This window comes from Caretta caretta, chromosome 1 (assembly GCF_965140235.1).
Source record: "Caretta caretta isolate rCarCar2 chromosome 1, rCarCar1.hap1, whole genome shotgun sequence".
NCBI classification, from domain to species: domain Eukaryota; kingdom Metazoa; phylum Chordata; order Testudines; family Cheloniidae; genus Caretta; species Caretta caretta.
The window spans coordinates 9,375,684-9,392,745 of record NC_134206.1 but is presented as its reverse complement, the minus strand read 5'-3'; the positions used below and the strand labels follow the sequence as shown (position 1 = coordinate 9,392,745).

The following is a 17,062-nucleotide window of genomic DNA, read 5'->3' as shown; positions in this document are numbered from 1 at the left end:
GGTCACCATTGTAAACTCCACTGCCCAGGGGTCACGGAGACCGGAAACTCCCCTCCCCTTTAAAGCCCCGCACATTTTTGAAATGCCTTTTCCTGGTGGCCCGGTTTGGCACGCACCCCCAGCAGTTCTCCACCGTTGGGTGCAGCTGGCCAGCTGCCGACACGCTCCTGCTGGGAGTGGACAGGAGATACTGGATCTCCTGGGCCTGTGTGGAGAAGAGGCTGTGCAGGCAGAACTGCCTTTGTGACCTTCAGGAGTGAGATATCAGCTGAAACCACCGATACCTGAGGGAAACGGTGCCAGTATTCAGTGCTGTTTGCCCCATACTGCTGCAATCATGCAACCGAGCAATTCCCTCCTCATTTCCCCAGCCCCTGGTGAGCCATACTCACCAGGACTCGTGCTGTGACTGGAAATCCCAAGCAGAAGTGAGAATGCAGTGCTTAAAACTTTAGGGGAATGAGTTCAGCATCTTACGTTTCATTTTCTGTCGTGATCGCACTGACAGTGATACCTCTGTGTGTTTTATCTTCATCTGCTGCCATTGTGGCCTTCAGATGCTGCAGACTCTGGTGGACCTGCAGATTCAACAGTCCCAGGCTCACCTCCCTCTGCAGCCTGTTGAGAACTCAATATCAGGACCTCCCTGTACCCTCCCTCCACATTAACATGGCGTCAGGGATCAGCGCACTACCTCTGCCTTATGTGACCATCCAACATCTTGACAGACGAAAGGAAACACGACAAAGCCAGTCCGTCAATGGTCCTTGCCAGTGGTGTGGGAGAAAAGCCCAATGCACAAGCGGCAAACCTTCCCACAGTGGCTACAGGTCGACTCGCCAGATGGTGCTTGGAGCACACTCTGCTTCCTGATGTCTCTCCACGATGACTGCACTAGCCTTGACATGTCTTGTCCAGACTGAGCGGACGTGAGCAGGCCTCTCCCAGTTGTCAGGAGGAATGCTGAATTTCTTGAGACCTTGCCTGACCTTGTTGCTGTACCAGACTTTGGCCTGGCTCTGCGTCGCAGGCAGGTCTTGAGTTGGCCATACAGCACAGCCTTCAGCAGATGATCTAGAGGCTTGTAGGGACCCATTCCATGCGTCCCAGCCAGCGAAGCCTGCGAGCGTCCAGCGTAGTCTGCATAGACTGTAGGCTGGTTCTCTCTAGGATCTCGTTATTGATGATCCGTTGGTCCCAAGTGACTCCAAGGATTTTTCTTAGATTGGAAGCTGTTCAATCTCCACTCCTGTGACCCAGTTTTCACAGCCGTAAAGGGGGGTACCGAGGCCACAAGCCTGATATTCAGGGCCAGCAGCTTGTTGTTCCAGACACGTGAGGTAAGTTTGCCAGCGGTGACAGAGGCTTTTCAGATTCTGGCATCAAGTTCTCTATCCGGGCTAAGTGAGCTGGTTAGAGTTGAGCCAAGATAGCAGAAGCGATCCACATTATCCAGAGCTTCATTACCGATGTAGATTTTAGGTGGGATGTTGGTGCCCTGTAACATGACAACTGGTTTCTTGATACAGATTACCAGGCTGAACTTGATACATGCCTCAGAGAACTTATTCATCATGATCTGCAATTCATCAGGCGAGTTAGAGGATCATTCACAAACAAAATTAACAGGTGCACTGACAATGTTATATTCCTACATATACAGCAATCACCGTACGATTCCTACCAGGTCACAAAAAAACAGGGTCAGGCAGAGCACACTATTACAACACACACTGATCTGGCTCACTGTTAAAATGGTATTTCAAAGCCTCCCGGAGACACATAGCTCTGCACTGAGCTCTTCTAATAGCCCTTGTATCTGCCTGTTCAAAGTCAGCAGACAGCTGCTCCACCTCCGCCCTCTACCCTCTTGGAAACTTTTCCCGCTTTGCTTCATAGATATTATGCAGGACACAGCAGGCAGCTAGAACCATTGGGATTTTTTTCTCACTGAGGTCCAATCTTGTGAGTTAAACAACGCAGCGACCCTTCAAACAACCAAAAGCACGCTCAACTGTCATTCTGCACCTGTTGAGCCGCTAGTTGAATCATTCCTTGGTGCTGTCGAGGTGGCCAGTGTACAGCTTCATGAGCCAAAAGAGCAAGGGGTAGGCTGGGTCCCCCAGGATCACTACTGACTTTTCAACGTTCCCAGTGGTAATCCACTGGTTGGGAAAGGAAGCTCCTGCTTGTAGGTTTCTGAACAGGCCTGTGTTCTTAAAAACGCGAGCGTCATACACCTTCCCTGATCGTCCAGCACTGACATTAGTGAAGCTTCCCTGGTGATCTACCAGTGCTTGCATAATCACAGAAAAGTAGGCCTTTCTGTTCATCTACTCAGTGCCAAGGTGGTCTGGTCCCAAAATAGGAATATGTGTGCCCTCTATCGCTCTGCCACAGTTCGGGATCCTCAGTTGCAAGGCCATCCACTATGTCCTGCACGATGTCCAGAGTCAGAGTCCTGCGTGGCAGGAGGCAATTAATGGCCCTGCACACTTGCATGACAGCGGTCCCCACGGTGGATTTCCCAACTCCAAATTGATTCCTGACTGACCAGGAGCAATCTGGTATTGCAAGTTCCCACAGTGCAAGCACCATTCGCTTCTCCGCTGTCAATGCAGCTCTTATGTTGGTGCCCCTGTGCTGGCAAGCTGGGACGAGTCTGGCACACAGATCCAGGCATGTAGCTTTGTGCATCTGAAAGTTCAGCAGTCACAGCTTGTCATCCCAAACCTGCATTACAATGAGATCCTACCAGGCAGTGTCTGTTTCCCAGACCCAGAAGCAGCACTCCACCGCCTGCAGCTGCTCCATGAATGTCCCCAACAACCTTGAATTGGTTCTTGCTATGTGCCACAGCCATCTGTTGTCCAAGAAATCATCATGTTCCCCAGTCGTTTGGTTCTTCTTGCAGCTCTGTACACACTCCAAGATCCTGTGCTTGCAACGCTCGTGACAATGGTGCAGAGCTGCACAGGCTCCTTGCTTCTGTCAGAGATGGCAGACGGCAAGGAGGGCCGTGCGGGTTGTTGGGTTTTGAAGAAAGGTGCAAAAATGATGGGATACAGATGCCATTATGGGTTGGAGACCCTTGCAAACTGGGAAGTTGACCCCATGCTCCCAGTCACCGCTGTGCGACTCATTTCGGTCCCATCATGCATTGCCAAAACTTCCCAAAAGACAGAGCGCTGGATGGTGGCAAGTTGCACAGTGGGATACCTACCCATGGTGCACCACACTCTGCATCTATACAGGCACTCGGAGTAAGTACACACTCCAGTGAAACAAGGAGCCACATATGCACACACACACACAACGTACTGACTGCAGTGGCTGTATGCTGACGTCACTTGAGTCAATATAAATTTGTAGTGTAGGCGTGGCCTCAGGAAAGTTAATCCAAATCAACTAAAGGTGTGAATTTCAAGTGGATTGGTTAAACAGCATTAAATCCTTGTGCGGGTGCTCTTATTCTGAATTAACTGACCTTAATTCGGTTTAGCTGAATTCACTTCCAAAATGAATTAAATTGAACCAAATTAAAGAGAACAGGAGAACTAACAAGTTCGGTAGCAAGGGCAAGCAAGCTGTTTTGGTCTCACCGGCCAGGGCTTCTGCTGTCCCTATGGTCAGATCTGCTGAATGGGCAGCCAGCAGCCTGAGCCCGCTTGGGAGGGAGGGATGCGTGGAGACAGAAGGGTGACTGGCTCTGAGCTGCTCAGGAGAGTCTGCAGAGATCGGCACAGTGACAGACACCGTGGCGATCCTGGTGGTAGGACAGGCCGAAGGCAGGCCGGGTCCTTTGGGTCAAATGCAAAGGGCCAGATCCATTATGTACTTATGATCCTGCTCTCAGCAATGCCAGGGTAAATCCAGAGTCACTCCACTCTCTTCAGAAGGGTGGCTCTGGATTTACACAGGCATCACTCAGAGCGGTGTCTGGCCCAAAGGAATGCATATAACAAGCTCGCATGAGAAATGAGATGCTTTTAAGTAGCCAAGGATCTGCCAGCCCAAGCTAGATCTCCTAGGGCCTGCATGTGTAACGCTCGGCACTGCCTCCCTTCCGAGGCTGCTGTCAGCCACCTGATCGGTCCTTCACTGACTCCATAATTCACCACAGCAGGGGCAGCACAGAAGGGGGGAGAACACATGCACACACGTAGGAGGAGGAGGAGGAGGAGGAGAAGGGGATGGCAGAGGCGGTCCCTACTTGGCAGCTGGCGGCTGGTCGTAATAGTCTTCAATGAGCTCGTCCTCGCTGAACAAGCTGTTGACTCGCTCCGGGCATGGCCTCCCCCTCATGGTCTCGGCATCGTCCTGCAGAGACAGAGACAGGGAGGGTGACGCGCAACAGCCATTTCTGTCCCTGCTGTCAGCGGGGCTGGCCGGTGCAGCCAGGATGAAGCAGTCCCACACCCCTGCGTGCTCTGCCCACGTTGCAGCTCATGCAGACAGACCTGAGCCTGCATTAGCACCTCGCTAACTCGGGTCCCAGCCGCAGGCCAGCTGCCTGCGTAATAACCCTGGGTTCCTCCAAGCGGTCCAGCTGACGGGCGAGGCTGAGTCCTCTGGGGGACTAGCCAGCCCAAAGGGGGAGGGAAAGGGAGGAGACGGGGCCATTGTGAGCACAAACCCCACCCCACCCCAGCACACTCGCACAGGGATGCGCCCCTCCCAGCCAGCTCCTCAGACACACAACGTGGGGAACGTCCTCAGCACGGCCAGGATCCACTCAGAGAGAGAGACAGTGCACTCCATGGGTTCACGTGTGGCCTCCGGGAGTGACTCATGTTTACTTCCTTCATTGGCGTGAATTTGGTGCTAAGGAAAAGCCAGGCCTGGGAGGGGCAGAGGATGTGCAAGCTTCTCCCACCCAGCTCTGCAGATGCCCCCCACTCCTGACCTGCAGCCCCTCTGCTACGCCAGTCCTGGGTCCCCACCCAGCTTTGCCAATACTCACCAATCCCGACTTGCAGCACCCCTTGCTATTCCAGCCCTGGGCCTCTCTTGGACAGAGAAGGCCAGTCGTGCTAGACTGCGATTACAGGCAGTGATGGGTCTAGCTGGAGACCAAACTCACAGCATGTGATTCCTGAACCCAAGCCCCCGGAGAGGAGAAGCCAGTGTCTGTAACTGATGGCCCCCCTCCAACGTCCTAGCTCTTCTGCCCTCAGAGGAGCATGCACCGCCCTCACAGTACAGGGAAGTGCAGCCGGAGGTAGAGGTTGGCCGTTGGGCACTTTATTTCCAGAAATCAAAATTGCTGCGTTGGGTTTTGGTGAAAAGTTCTGCATTTCCTCTCCGGCAGAGAGGAGCGTGCACAGACAAAGACACGGACACACACAAGCAGCCCAGCTCAGCACAAATGTCCACAGTGCACACCACACCACCACAAACTGAGGATCACTACACCAGAGGCAGCTCACATTGAACTGAGGGTGCATTTATTCCAGAACCTAGGCGCAGATCCTCAGAGGGATTTAGGCTCCTCCAGGGCCATCTATAGATATGGGGAGGGGGGAGGGCTGGCCCCAGGCCTCTGTGGCGGGGGGGGCATTCTTAGTCCTCCGTGGGAGGGGGGCTGCGCCCCAATGTCTGTGGGGGGCAAGAGCAGGTTTATGGCTTGGGGGGCAAGGGGGAAACCGCCCCCCAGCACAAGCCGGAGGAGCGGAGTGGGTTGGGGCCAGGTTGCTCCACTTCCTGCCACCCGGTGATTGCAGGGTGGGTCCGACCCCACACTCACGGGGTGGCGGGAAGTGGAGCGACCCGGCCCCAGCCTGCTCCGCTCCCCTCCCCTGGCTCCCAAACTTGGGGGGTTGTGGGGAACTGCCGCCCCAGCACTCACTGGCAGCGTGGCTGGGTCACTCCACTTCCCACCGGCGGGTGAGTGCGGGGTCAGGCCTGACCCCTGCTGCAGTCCCCCGGGACGTAGCTCAGGGGAAGGGGTAAAGTGAAGGCAGGGTTGTGGCAGAGCAGGGGTGAGAAGAGGCAGGGTGGGGGCAGAGCAGGGGCTTTAGGGAAGGGGTGGAGTGGGGGCAGGGCTGGAGCGGATGCTTTGGGGAAGAGGTGGAGTGGGGCTGGGGCAGGGGCAGCTTTCCTGGCCAGCTCAGCTGGCTGGGGGATCAGGCTGGCCTCTGGAGCAGCATGCAGCTGCGTAGGGCACCAGAAAATTTGGGGCAATTTGGTGCCCCAAATTTCCTGGTGCCCTACGCAGCTGCGTAGTCTGCGTATGGCCCTGGGCTCCTCTTACTGTCACCGGCTCTGGGAGCCTGGCACCCCTCAGACTGCCTCTGATTTGCAGCTCGAGAGCCTACGGGGCCGGTATTAGAACAGACAGAATTGAAACATATGAATCAGCTGTGGCCAGCCAAAGGCAGAACCGGGCCTCATGCTCTTCAGGGTTGTCCCCGAAAGCAGCATTTCTGCTCTCACGTCCCAACAGCAACCCAAGCCCCTTCACGTCCTAACTCACCCAGTCACTGGTAGGAGCATTAGACAGGCACTATCCCCTGTACCACGGACAAAATTTGGGTAACAACGTTCTGCCTCCCTCACATCCCCCTACAGTTTCAATTAGATGCAGCGTTCTTCTTCACTTCCTGTCCTAAAGCACTGTGCAGTGTTGCTGTGTGCCGTTAACAGCTGCTGCGTTCCATGCCAGACTTGGTTGCATTTCAGCAGCGAGCGTCCGAGTCCTGGACATTCTCTGGCCCTCTGGAATGAATGCCACGGTCTAAAGTTACTGGGATCATCTGATTTTTCCACCCCACCCCCCACCTCCTTTCCATACAACATTGGGGCCATTTTCTCTCTTCTTGTCTTTTAAAACAGAAGACAGGCCAGACAGACAGACCGACCCGCTGAGAGAGCCGGAAAGCCCGGACACGCTGCGCCGTATTATGAGCCAACCTTGTCACTCATTTCTCCCGTGACAGCTGCCAATTCCTCCTCCCACGGGGGTTCTTCATAGTCAGAATTGTCTGCGAAGAGATACAAAGGGAGGCTGAGAAACATTGTTCAGTCGAAAGGGGGTTCAGGGAGCAGGCACCCTGAGATTGCTGTGCTCCCGTCAACCACTTTCTTGTGCCTGCTCCCACACCCAGCCAGGCAGAAACACAACTCTCACTGCAAGAGGCAACATTGTCCTGGGGGAGGGCACCCGAGTGGGATTCAGGTGGTTTGAGCTTCATGGCTCTGCTACAGACTCCCTGGGTGACCCTGCCCATGGCACTTCTCCTCTCTATGCCTCAGTTTCCCCATCTGTAAAATTAGGCTAATTTTGTCAAGCACGCCAAGACCCTTCCATGAATGACACTAGACTGGGGAAAGGCTTTCTATGAACGGCTTCTAAAGGTCACACACTGCAACAGCTGTCATCCAGCGCACTCTGCTTTTTGCTATCTGGCAATGCCTCGCTCATATCCCCTCTGATTCCCACAGCACCCAGGGGCTTTACACATCACAAGATCGCAGAATTGTTGTACTGGAGGGACCTCGAGAGGTTATCATTTCCAGCCCCCTGCGCTGAGGTAGGGCCAAGCAAACCTAGACCGGCCCTGACAGGGGTTTGTCCAACCTGGTCTTACAAACCTCCAGTGAGGGGATTCTACAACCTCCTTTGGAAGCCTGTTCCAGAGTTTAACTCCCCTGAGAGTTAGAAAGTTTTTCCTAATATCTGGCCTAAATCTCCCTGGCTGCAAATTAAGCCCATTGCTTCTTGTCCGACCTTCAGTGGACATGGAGAACAATTGATCCCCGTCTCTTTAGAACGGCCCTTAACAGATTTGAAGACTGTTCTCGGGTCCCCCCTCAGTTGTCTTTTCTCAAAACTAAACGTGTCCAGTTTTTTTAACCTTCCCGAAGCTCAGGTTTTCTAAACCTTTGATCATTTTTGTTGCTGTCCTCTGGACTCTCTCCAGTTTGTCCCCATCCTCCCTAAAGTGCGGCCCCCAGAACTGGACACAGTTCTCCAGCTGGGGCCTCACCAGTGCTGAGTCGAGCCGGACAATGACCTCCCGTGTCTTACGTACGACACTCCCGTTAATACATCATTTGAATCCCTCTCCTAAGAGCCTGAACCTGAAATCAGTGGGCGTTTTGTCTGAGGACTGCAATATTGAAGCCTAAATTAGACAGAGCACAGCAAAGGAATGACAGACAGCCATCACGGAGGCGAGGTTATGGAAGGACGAGACCACGAGAAAGGGTAGTGGTACATTCTGTTGGTTCCTTTTTTGTTGTTTTTTTCCAGAGGAGTTTGTGTTTCTAGAGTGATTTTGAAAGGAGTTTTTTCTCTGGTAATATGCTGAGCTAGGTTCAGAGTAACAGCCGTGTTAGTCTGTATTCGCAAAAAGAAAAGGAGTACTTGTGGCACCTTAGAGACTAACCAATTTATTTGAGCATAAACTTTCATGAGCTACAGCTCACTTCATCGGATGCTGAGCTAGTGTTTGATGGAGCGTTGAAGACAGGGCTGGAGCTGCAGGGAGAAATCGTAAGTGGCTGCATCTCCTACAGGTGAGCATTAATCATCCAGTGCAATGAATCAAAGGCTCCATTCAGAAACAGGAGGGAGCTAAGAGTCAGGGGAGGAAAACAAAATGGGCCATTTATTTAACCTTTATAAAGAACAAGAGCTATAGGAACCAGGGTGCTAACTGCCAGTGTTAAACACTGCTATGTGGTCATCCGGAGTCTAGAGGCAGGTGTGGCTGCTTTCTGGCAAAGCTAACTACGTATGAGGTTATGTGTCAAATCTGTCCCTTGGTAAGACAGCCAGGCTTGGTAAGACTGTGTCTCCCAGTACCCCAGCCTCTGAAGGCGGGGAATTTCTCCTGGGACCTTGGGATACTAGAGGCTGGAAGAGAGCTCCCTGATTTATTTCTTTTTGGAACACCCAAGGCATGAAGCACTATTTAGATTCAAGCATTTGAACAAATGAGCTGTAAAAACAAGGCCCTGACCACCTGCGGTCCTGAAAGAGCCCGTGGCTGTCTTTGCCGAGCATGGGCATATGTGCCAAATTCCAAAGCATGCAATGGCCTCCCTGTCGGTTTCATAGGAGGAACCCCCCTTAATTACCCCTCCTCAGGTGAGTCTACATAGCAATGCGAGGTGTGAATGCAGCACAAGTCCGCCTACCCGAGCTAGGTATGACAGAGATCAAAACAGCAGGATAGCTGCTGGGCCATGGCCGGTGGCACAGGCTAGTCACCCAGGCACAATCCTGCCTGGGGCTCTAGGTACATATTCGCGTGGTTATCTTACGCTGCTACCCGTGCAGCTATTGCAGAGTGGCTGATGCTTCCCACCCAGAGGTGGCTGCATTTCAGTGCTTGCTGAGTGATCCCAGTACAGGCAGACTATAAAGCACTCTGGGGTGAAAGGTGATATGGAAACGGAATGTCTCCGTGACTTTATATCAGAGGTGGGCAAACTACAGCCCACGGGCCACATCCGGCCCATGGGACCGTCCTGCCCAGCCCTTGAGCTCCCAGCTGGGGAGGCTAGCCCCCGGCCCCTCCCCTGGCGCTATGCCGCCGTGCGGATAGCACGACTTGCGCCCGCCCGCCCACCTCCCAAGCTTTCCAATAAGCCGGTCCTACCACTCTGAGCAGCATGGTAATGGGGTGGGAAGTGGGAAGGGGGGGTTAGATAAGGGGCAGGAGGTCCCGGGGGGCAGTCAGGGGGCAGCGGTTGGATGGGGCGGAGGTTCGGGGGGTGGGGTTAGGGGACAGGGGAGGTTGGATAGGCATGGGAGTCCCAGAGGGCCTGTCAGGGGGCAGGAGTGTGGATAGGGGTCGGGGCAGTCAGGGGACAGGGAGCAGGGGGGTTGGATGGGGGTGGGGTCCCAGGAGGGGGCGGTCGGGGACAAGGAGCAGGGGGAGTTGGATGGGTCAGGGGTTTTGAGGGGGGCAGTCAGGGGGCAGGAAGTGGGAGGGGGTGAATAGGGGGCGGGAGCAGGGGCCAGGCTGTTTGGGGGGCACCGCCTTCCCTACCTGTCCCTCCTACAGTTCGCAACGCCGATGTGGCCCTCGGGGCAAAAAGTTTGCCCACCCCTGCTTTATATGCACACAGAGAACCAGCTGCCTCTTCTCCTGGGGTAGGAGTTTGTTGGGACGCCCGATTTCGGGAGAGAACTACGACCAGGCTCCTTCGGCAATGCAGAAGGGGCAGGGATACCCAGTTACAGCTGCTGCCATATTTCCTCTGCAGCGTGCAGCGTTCTGAGCTATTGCTTCCATGACTGCTCACTCCAGGCCAGGATGTAGGGAGACCCTGTGCAGCCACACAGGGCAGCATAGCCTCCGTCTGTCAGTATGGGAGCCAGAAGACCTGGGTGTGTCCAGCAGCCTCAATAAAGAAGCCCCTTTCTAGGCCCCACAGCTGAGACCCCTCTCCTCTCTAGTGCCAGAGGGTTTCCAAAGCAGCAAAAGACTAAACTGCCGCCCGGCACACCCCGAACGCTACACAGCTGGTGCGAGGCAGGCCTGTGAATTTAATGATAATCCCCATTATCCCAGTGCAAACCCAGAGCTTAACTAATTCGCAGAGAGTTTAACTAATTAGGCCTCATTCGGCTTCATGAACTAAGGGCTGATGTGGCCCTAGAGAGGAAGGGAAGTATCACAACCCCCGCTTTACGTAGGAGAAAACTGAGACCCACAGAAATTGAGAGAGTTGCCCAAGGCCACACAGTGAGTCAGTGGCACAGCAGGGAATAGAACCCAGGAGTCCTGAGTTTTAGCCCCAGTGAGCAGTATTTCCTCCCCTTTACTTTGAGATTTAACCGCTTTGCTGCTGGTTCCCACTCCAGCTTTCCCTCCGCTCAGGTTACCTGTGGGCCTGACCCTGGTCCATAGGGCAGCCCTGGATGGCAGGTATGCAAGGCCACAGCAAAGCTGTCAATGCCTCTTGCTGATTGGTCCCCAGGCCTGTCTCTCTCATCCAGCTTTGCTCAGCGGCTGCGGATGAAAATTGCTCTGCTCTCCCAGTCTAAAGTAGCTGTGACGCTCCCCAGGGGAGCCCAGGGATGTGAGGCACCTCACCACCACTTGCCCTGAGTGTGAAGGCATCTTGTCTGTGCCTGCCATGGGTCAGCTCCCTGAAACCACCAGCTTCTGACAGCACAAGCCCTGCCCGCCAGGTCTCCGCAGGCCTCGCCCTCTCTGCACTGGGCAGTGAATGGCACACGCCAACGCCCGCGGCCTCGGAGCGTTCCCTGCAGTTCCCAGCCCCTTCTCACTGGACACTCACAGAACTACCAGGCCGGCTGTTCCCAAAGGACCAAGACGCGCCAGCTTGTAAGTTTCAACCTGGGACTGGCACTTTGCTCCACACCGCAGCCCTGAGCTAGATGCACAGTGAAAACAAGAATACGTTTATTATCCATAAAGAGAGATACAAGGGATTGCGAGTAAGGACGGTGGAAACAAATTGTTTCATATGAAATAAAATCATAACGTTTTCTAGAAACAAAACCTACCTAACAGGTTACCCGCCTGTCTAAAGCAGCTTCTCTCTAGCATTTTCTCCAGCATTTTCAGTCAAGTTTGGCTGAGACTTCCTCTTTCATGAAGCCAACTCGCTGGCCGTTTGTTTCCTCGGTAAAGGATGACAAGGTGTCTCCTCTGTCCCCCAAATATACTACAGCAAACATCTGATGTGCAATTCAAGATAGGGTCCCGTCCCCCCCCCCCCCCCATTTACTTTTTCTATTACTGGTCTCTCTCTGAAGTTTTTACAACCCTTCAGCAGCATTTGGTTCCGACCGGCAGCAGCAGACCCCCTGTGAACGACACAATACTGAATTCACACATAAACAACCGGATAAGCATTTCTTCCCTGACAGACAACCTGCTTTCCCCTTCGCTAGTGACCCGTCCCCAGGCACAGAGCTTAGGAACACAATTCTCAGCATAGATACCTAACTCCTTGCGTCACATCCTTACTGGCATGTCTCCGTGACACTGACGGTGACACCGGCTTTTATCTGAGACGCCACGACATTCTCTGAACTGGAACATACACACCAGGCCCAGGAGATTCCTGTAACTCTCAGCAGCCCCTCTGTGCCCCTCCAACGGTTGGCACTAACTGGTTCTTGGGTCACAGAAGCCCCTGGACAGAAGCTGGGAGCAGCAAGGCTTAAGGCTCAGCCAGCCAGCACAGCTGAATCCAATTACTGGATGCTCTGGGATCATTTAGCAGATGATGCTCAATAAAAATGATTCCCTTTCCTCTCATCTGCTCTCCTGGTGGAACATTGTTTTGCTGGCCCTCTTTTAAGCCTGTGCACTGGGATAAAATCCTCTGCGTGATTTTAGGCCATCGAAACCCTGGTGCTGCGCTGAGAGATGCTAGGAGGGGATCGCCACATGGTGACTGGACAGGCCTGCTTCAGAACCATCGCTACGTGATGTGAGAGCCCCCCCCCCCCCCCCCCATTGTCGAGTCCCGTGACCGTGTCGGGATTCCTGGCACCCAAAACCTGATTTTGCAACCCATGAAAATCCCCAGGGTCAACCCAGGCAAACCTGTGACACTGCTGCAACGAGTGGGATGGATGGATGGAGGGACAAACTACCCAAGGCCCAAAGGCTGTTTCGGGAAGCCCTGTTCATTGCACTAACGCAAAGCTCGAGAAGGGGCGGGTTAACCCTGACACACACTCACCGAACTCCGGCAGGAAGAGGTCGAGGGGTCTGGAAGGCAATATCAGGGGGCTCTGTTGTTGTGGTTTCACAGGGGGAAGGACAGGAGGCAGAGGGGGTGGGACAATAGGCACCAGCTCAGGGGCTTGGGATTCCTCTCTAGCAGGAAAGCTGCAAAGAAAAAGAAAGATCCCACGTTAACAGGGTTACAAGCCTTCTACGAATCCCCCCTCCTTCCCTTCCCTGCATGGCTGCCTTAAAAATCGAGGGCCAGACCCTGATCTCATTGATGCCAGCGGACACCCGGACTCACTCCACTGAAGTGGAAGGAGCGACACTGGGTTTGCACTGGGATAATGGGAATTAGAATCAGGGCCTTCGCATCGTGCAAGAGCCAAGTGGTCAGGTGGGTTCAGCAGACCGTATTACTGAGGCATCGCCATGCGGTCACCACGGGTCACCTCCCAGCACAGACTTCCAACACACCTCAAGGGAAAAGAATATTTAACAGCCCAATTGCAGACAGCTGGGATTGTCCCTGTCCCCACCGCTAACCGCCATCAAAAACCCACCCCCACTGATGACGGACGACCACCAAAAGCCCTTCAAAAACCACATTCAGCACAAAGCCCTCTGACAGCATGAACGCTGCAGCGTGAGTAAGGAGCTGCCCAGAACTAGGTGCCACCACCACCCTGCACTTCCCGTTGACCTGACCTGCTGTCCTATCACAGAAATGAAGGGACCTCAAGAGGTCCTCAAGTCTACCCCCCTGCGCTGAGGCAGAGCCAAGCAAACCTAGACCGGCCCTGACAGGGGTTTGTCCAACCTGATCTTAAAAACCTCCAGTGACGGGGATTCCACAACCTCCCTTGGAAGCCTACTCCAGAGCTTAACTATCCTGAGAGTTAGAAAGTTTCTCCTGATATCTGACCTAAATCTCCCTGGCTGCAGATTAAGCCCATTGCTGCTAGTCCGACCTTCAGTGGACATGGGGAACAATCGATCCCCGTCTCTTTAGAACGGCCCTTAACAGATTTGGAGACTGTTCTCAGGTCCCCCATCGGTCTTCTTTCCTCAAAACTAAACACGCCCAGGTTTTTTAACCTTCCCTCCCAGCTCAGGTTCTCTAAACCTCTGATCATTTTTGCTGCTCTCCTCTGGACTCTCTCCAATTTGTCCACATCTTTCCAGGGCCGAGTACAGCAGGACAATTACCTCCCGGGTCTTACGTACAATAAACCTGTTAATTCACCCCAGAATGAGTTTAGCCCTTTTTGTAACTGCATCACATTATCAACTGACAGTCAATTTCTGATTCATGATAGCCCCCAGATCCTTTTCAACAGGCCTACCTCCCACCCAGTTATGCCCCAGTTTGTAATTACGCGTTTGATTTTTCCTTCCTAGGTGATGTACTTTGCATGTGTCTTTATTGAATTTTCTCTTTTTGATTGCAGACCTATTCTCTAATGTCCAAGGTCATTTTGAATTCTAACCCTGTCCTCCAAAGTGCTCCAAAGTTGCCCCTCCCAGCTTGGTATCATATGCAAATTTTACAAGCTTCCCCTCCACTCCATTATCCACGTCATTAATAAACACATTGAATTGCACTGGACCCAGGACAGACCCCTATGACACCCACCCCGGCCCCCTGCAGATACACCCTCCCAAATCATTGATAAGTACTCTGTGAATATGGTCTTTCATCCAGGTGTGCAGTCACCTTTTAGTAATTTTACCTAGACAATATTTCCCTAGTTTGCCCATGGGAATGTCATGTGGGCTTGTGTCAAAGGCCTTGCCAAAATCCAGATATCTACCGTCCCACCCCCATCCACTAGGCCGGTCACCCTGTCATGAGAGGTCCTGGGTAGCGGCTTCCTACCTTAGCGCTCTCAGTCAGTCTCATGTGCCATCCCGCAATGTTCCAGGGACCTTCCTGGAGCAAGCATGTCGTTCAGTATTGATACAAACCCAATCCTGCACCGCCCACGCCCCACCCGAGCTGGGCACGCACCACGCAAAAATATACACAGCTATTGGGTCAACGAGCACCTGAGACCCCTCTGGTCACCGCCAAATGGTGGAGCTGATGGGGGAGACCACAGCTGGTTAAAAAATGGACTTCTCTCTCTCTCTCACACACACACACACACAGAGCCAGAATTCCCAAATTTTTTGCAAAATGAAATTCTGGGTGGAAAAAAATTGGTTTTGGGGTCAATTGAAATGTTTTGCTATGATAAATTCTCAATGTTTTATTTCAGTTTTGACCCTTTTTTTACTTATTTTTGTATCAAATAAAGTAAATTTCAAAACAGTCATTTTGTTTGTTAACAAAAAACATCAGAAGTTTTCATTCCAAAAAAGTGGAAACTTTTATTTCCAATTGCTGTCAGAACAAAATGTGGTTTTGGCTAAACGGCATTTCCCAACACAAAACTGTTTTGATGAAAATCCCACCCCCACCCCGTTCTAAGGGGGGGCAGAGCCCCTTGTTCTAACAGCGTTTACACCAACAACAATTAGACAGAAAATGGTTACCAGTGAGACAACAACCAGTGGAGAGCTAGACCCCAGCGCAGTGATTTGGGGAGGCTGATGGGTATTTTGGACAAGCTGCCACAGCCAGGTTCAAAGGGAATCCTTACCTGCCTCTCAGTTACCTGGCTTGGTGAGCAAACTAACCCTGGTGTGGTATGTCCTCCCGGCAGGGCAGACATGCCAGATGTGTCGGAGGAAGGACACCACTGGGTTGCAAAAGCAAGTGCTGGGTCCAGACAGTAAGTTCTTAAAATGGCATCCCAAATATGCAACCTCCTCTTCCTGTCTGCTATTTAACAGGAGCATGGCCTTCCACGAGGCTACAGTTCAGGGGTCAGGAATCTCTTCCTGATTCAGTGGGACTTCGGGCAAGCCACGAACATGAGCATTTTCATCCTCAGGTGCCTAATGACAGACATCCAAATCCTTAGATTGGTCCCTACATCGGTGGCTGTATTTTCCAAAGTGCTCAGCTCCAACAACTCCCCACTGGAATCAGCAGGAACGGCAGGCACCCAGCACCTCTGAGAAACAGGCCATTTGTATTTAGGTGCCTACAGATGAATTCAGGGGCCTGGTTTTAGGCACCCAACTCAAAAATGTTGGCCTCATTCTCCCCATGACTCAGCTTCCACATAAGAACATCAGAATGGCCATGCTGGGTCAGACCCATGGTCCACCTAGGCCAGTATCCTATCTTCTGACAGTGTCTGGTGCCAGATGCTTCAGAGGGAATGAACAGAGCAGGGCAATTTCGAGTGAGCCATCCCCTGTCGTCCAGTCCCAGCTCCTGGCAGTCAGAGACTTAGGAACACCCAGAGCACAGGGTTTTCATCCCTGACCATCTTAGCTAATAGCCATTGATGGACCTAGCCTCCAAGAACTTATCTAGTTCTTTTCTGAACGCAGTTATAGTTTTGGCCTTCACAACATCCCCTGGCAATGAGTTCCACAGGTTGACTGTGCATTGTGTAAAGAAATACTTCCTCTGGTTTGTTGTAGACCTCCTGCCTGTCCATTTCATTGGGTGACCCCTGGTTCTTGTGTTATAGGAAGAGGTACTTCCTTGTTCACCATCTGCAAAATATGGATAGTGCCATTTACCCACCTCTTGGGGGGAGAATTAACTGACAAATCTTTGGAGATTCTCAGCTGAAAGCTGCTATGTGAGGGCAATGATTTATGATTGGTAGTGAGCAATTCAGGTTCTCTTGGGCTAATGAACAAACAATATAGTGGAAAGACAGTGCCACCCACGGCCTGAATTGCAGAGGTGCAGAGCAAAGCTGAAGTCGTTTGGGGTGACAGTTGCTCAGCACCTCCGAAAATCTGGCCGAGGGCATGCAACAAGCCCCAAAGAGACACTCTTTCCCAGCACCTTTCTCTTCGGTTGCATTGAACTCCGAACCTCTTGGGAACTAGAACTAGAATTCAGCCACAGCTGCCTCCCCGTTGCTACTTTTCAGTCATTTCCCGCCTCCCAAACAAGCACCACCAGATGGGCAATGCACAGAATGTTTACAGTAAAGATTTTCTAAGGACAGGAAAGAGGGGAAGTTACTTGGGCACAAAAATAAGAGATCTGAGTCTGTTTTCCTTTGTTTTTGTGGAAAGCTTCCCAATCCGGAGGCGGCTGTGGAATATCTCCCAGGAGAAGCCCCAGTGCCTGTGAACTCCTCCTTTTCCAAATGTCTGGAAAGTATCTAGCACCCCACAGGGCTTGGTCTAAAGGACAAGCCAATAATGACATGTCACAGGAAGGAGGGTGGCTTGGTGGTTAAGGTCCTGGCCTGGGACTTAGAACAACCAGGTGCAACTCCCAGTACTCAGACAGGTCCCTTGGATGACCTTGGCCAAAC

At 52.6% G+C, this 17,062-nt stretch overlaps 1 protein-coding gene across 9 annotated transcripts in view; it reads right to left on the bottom strand.

The window, feature by feature from the left end:
* ARAP1 (ArfGAP with RhoGAP domain, ankyrin repeat and PH domain 1) overlaps positions 1–17,062 on the bottom strand; it is a 227,884-nt gene that overhangs the window by 83,337 nt on the left and 127,485 nt on the right. For 8 of the 9 annotated variants that reach the window (XM_075125781.1, XM_048838572.2, XM_048838582.2 and 5 more), the window contains 3 exons: positions 12,679–12,827; positions 6,913–6,983; positions 4,214–4,320 (listed from right to left, as the gene is read on the bottom strand). In XM_075125781.1, coding sequence (XP_074981882.1) covers positions 4,214–4,320; positions 6,913–6,983; positions 12,679–12,827 — 327 coding nt within the window. The remainder of the gene's footprint in view (positions 1–4,213; positions 4,321–6,912; positions 6,984–12,678; positions 12,828–17,062) is intronic. The other variant, XM_048838650.2, reaches the window with a different exon arrangement.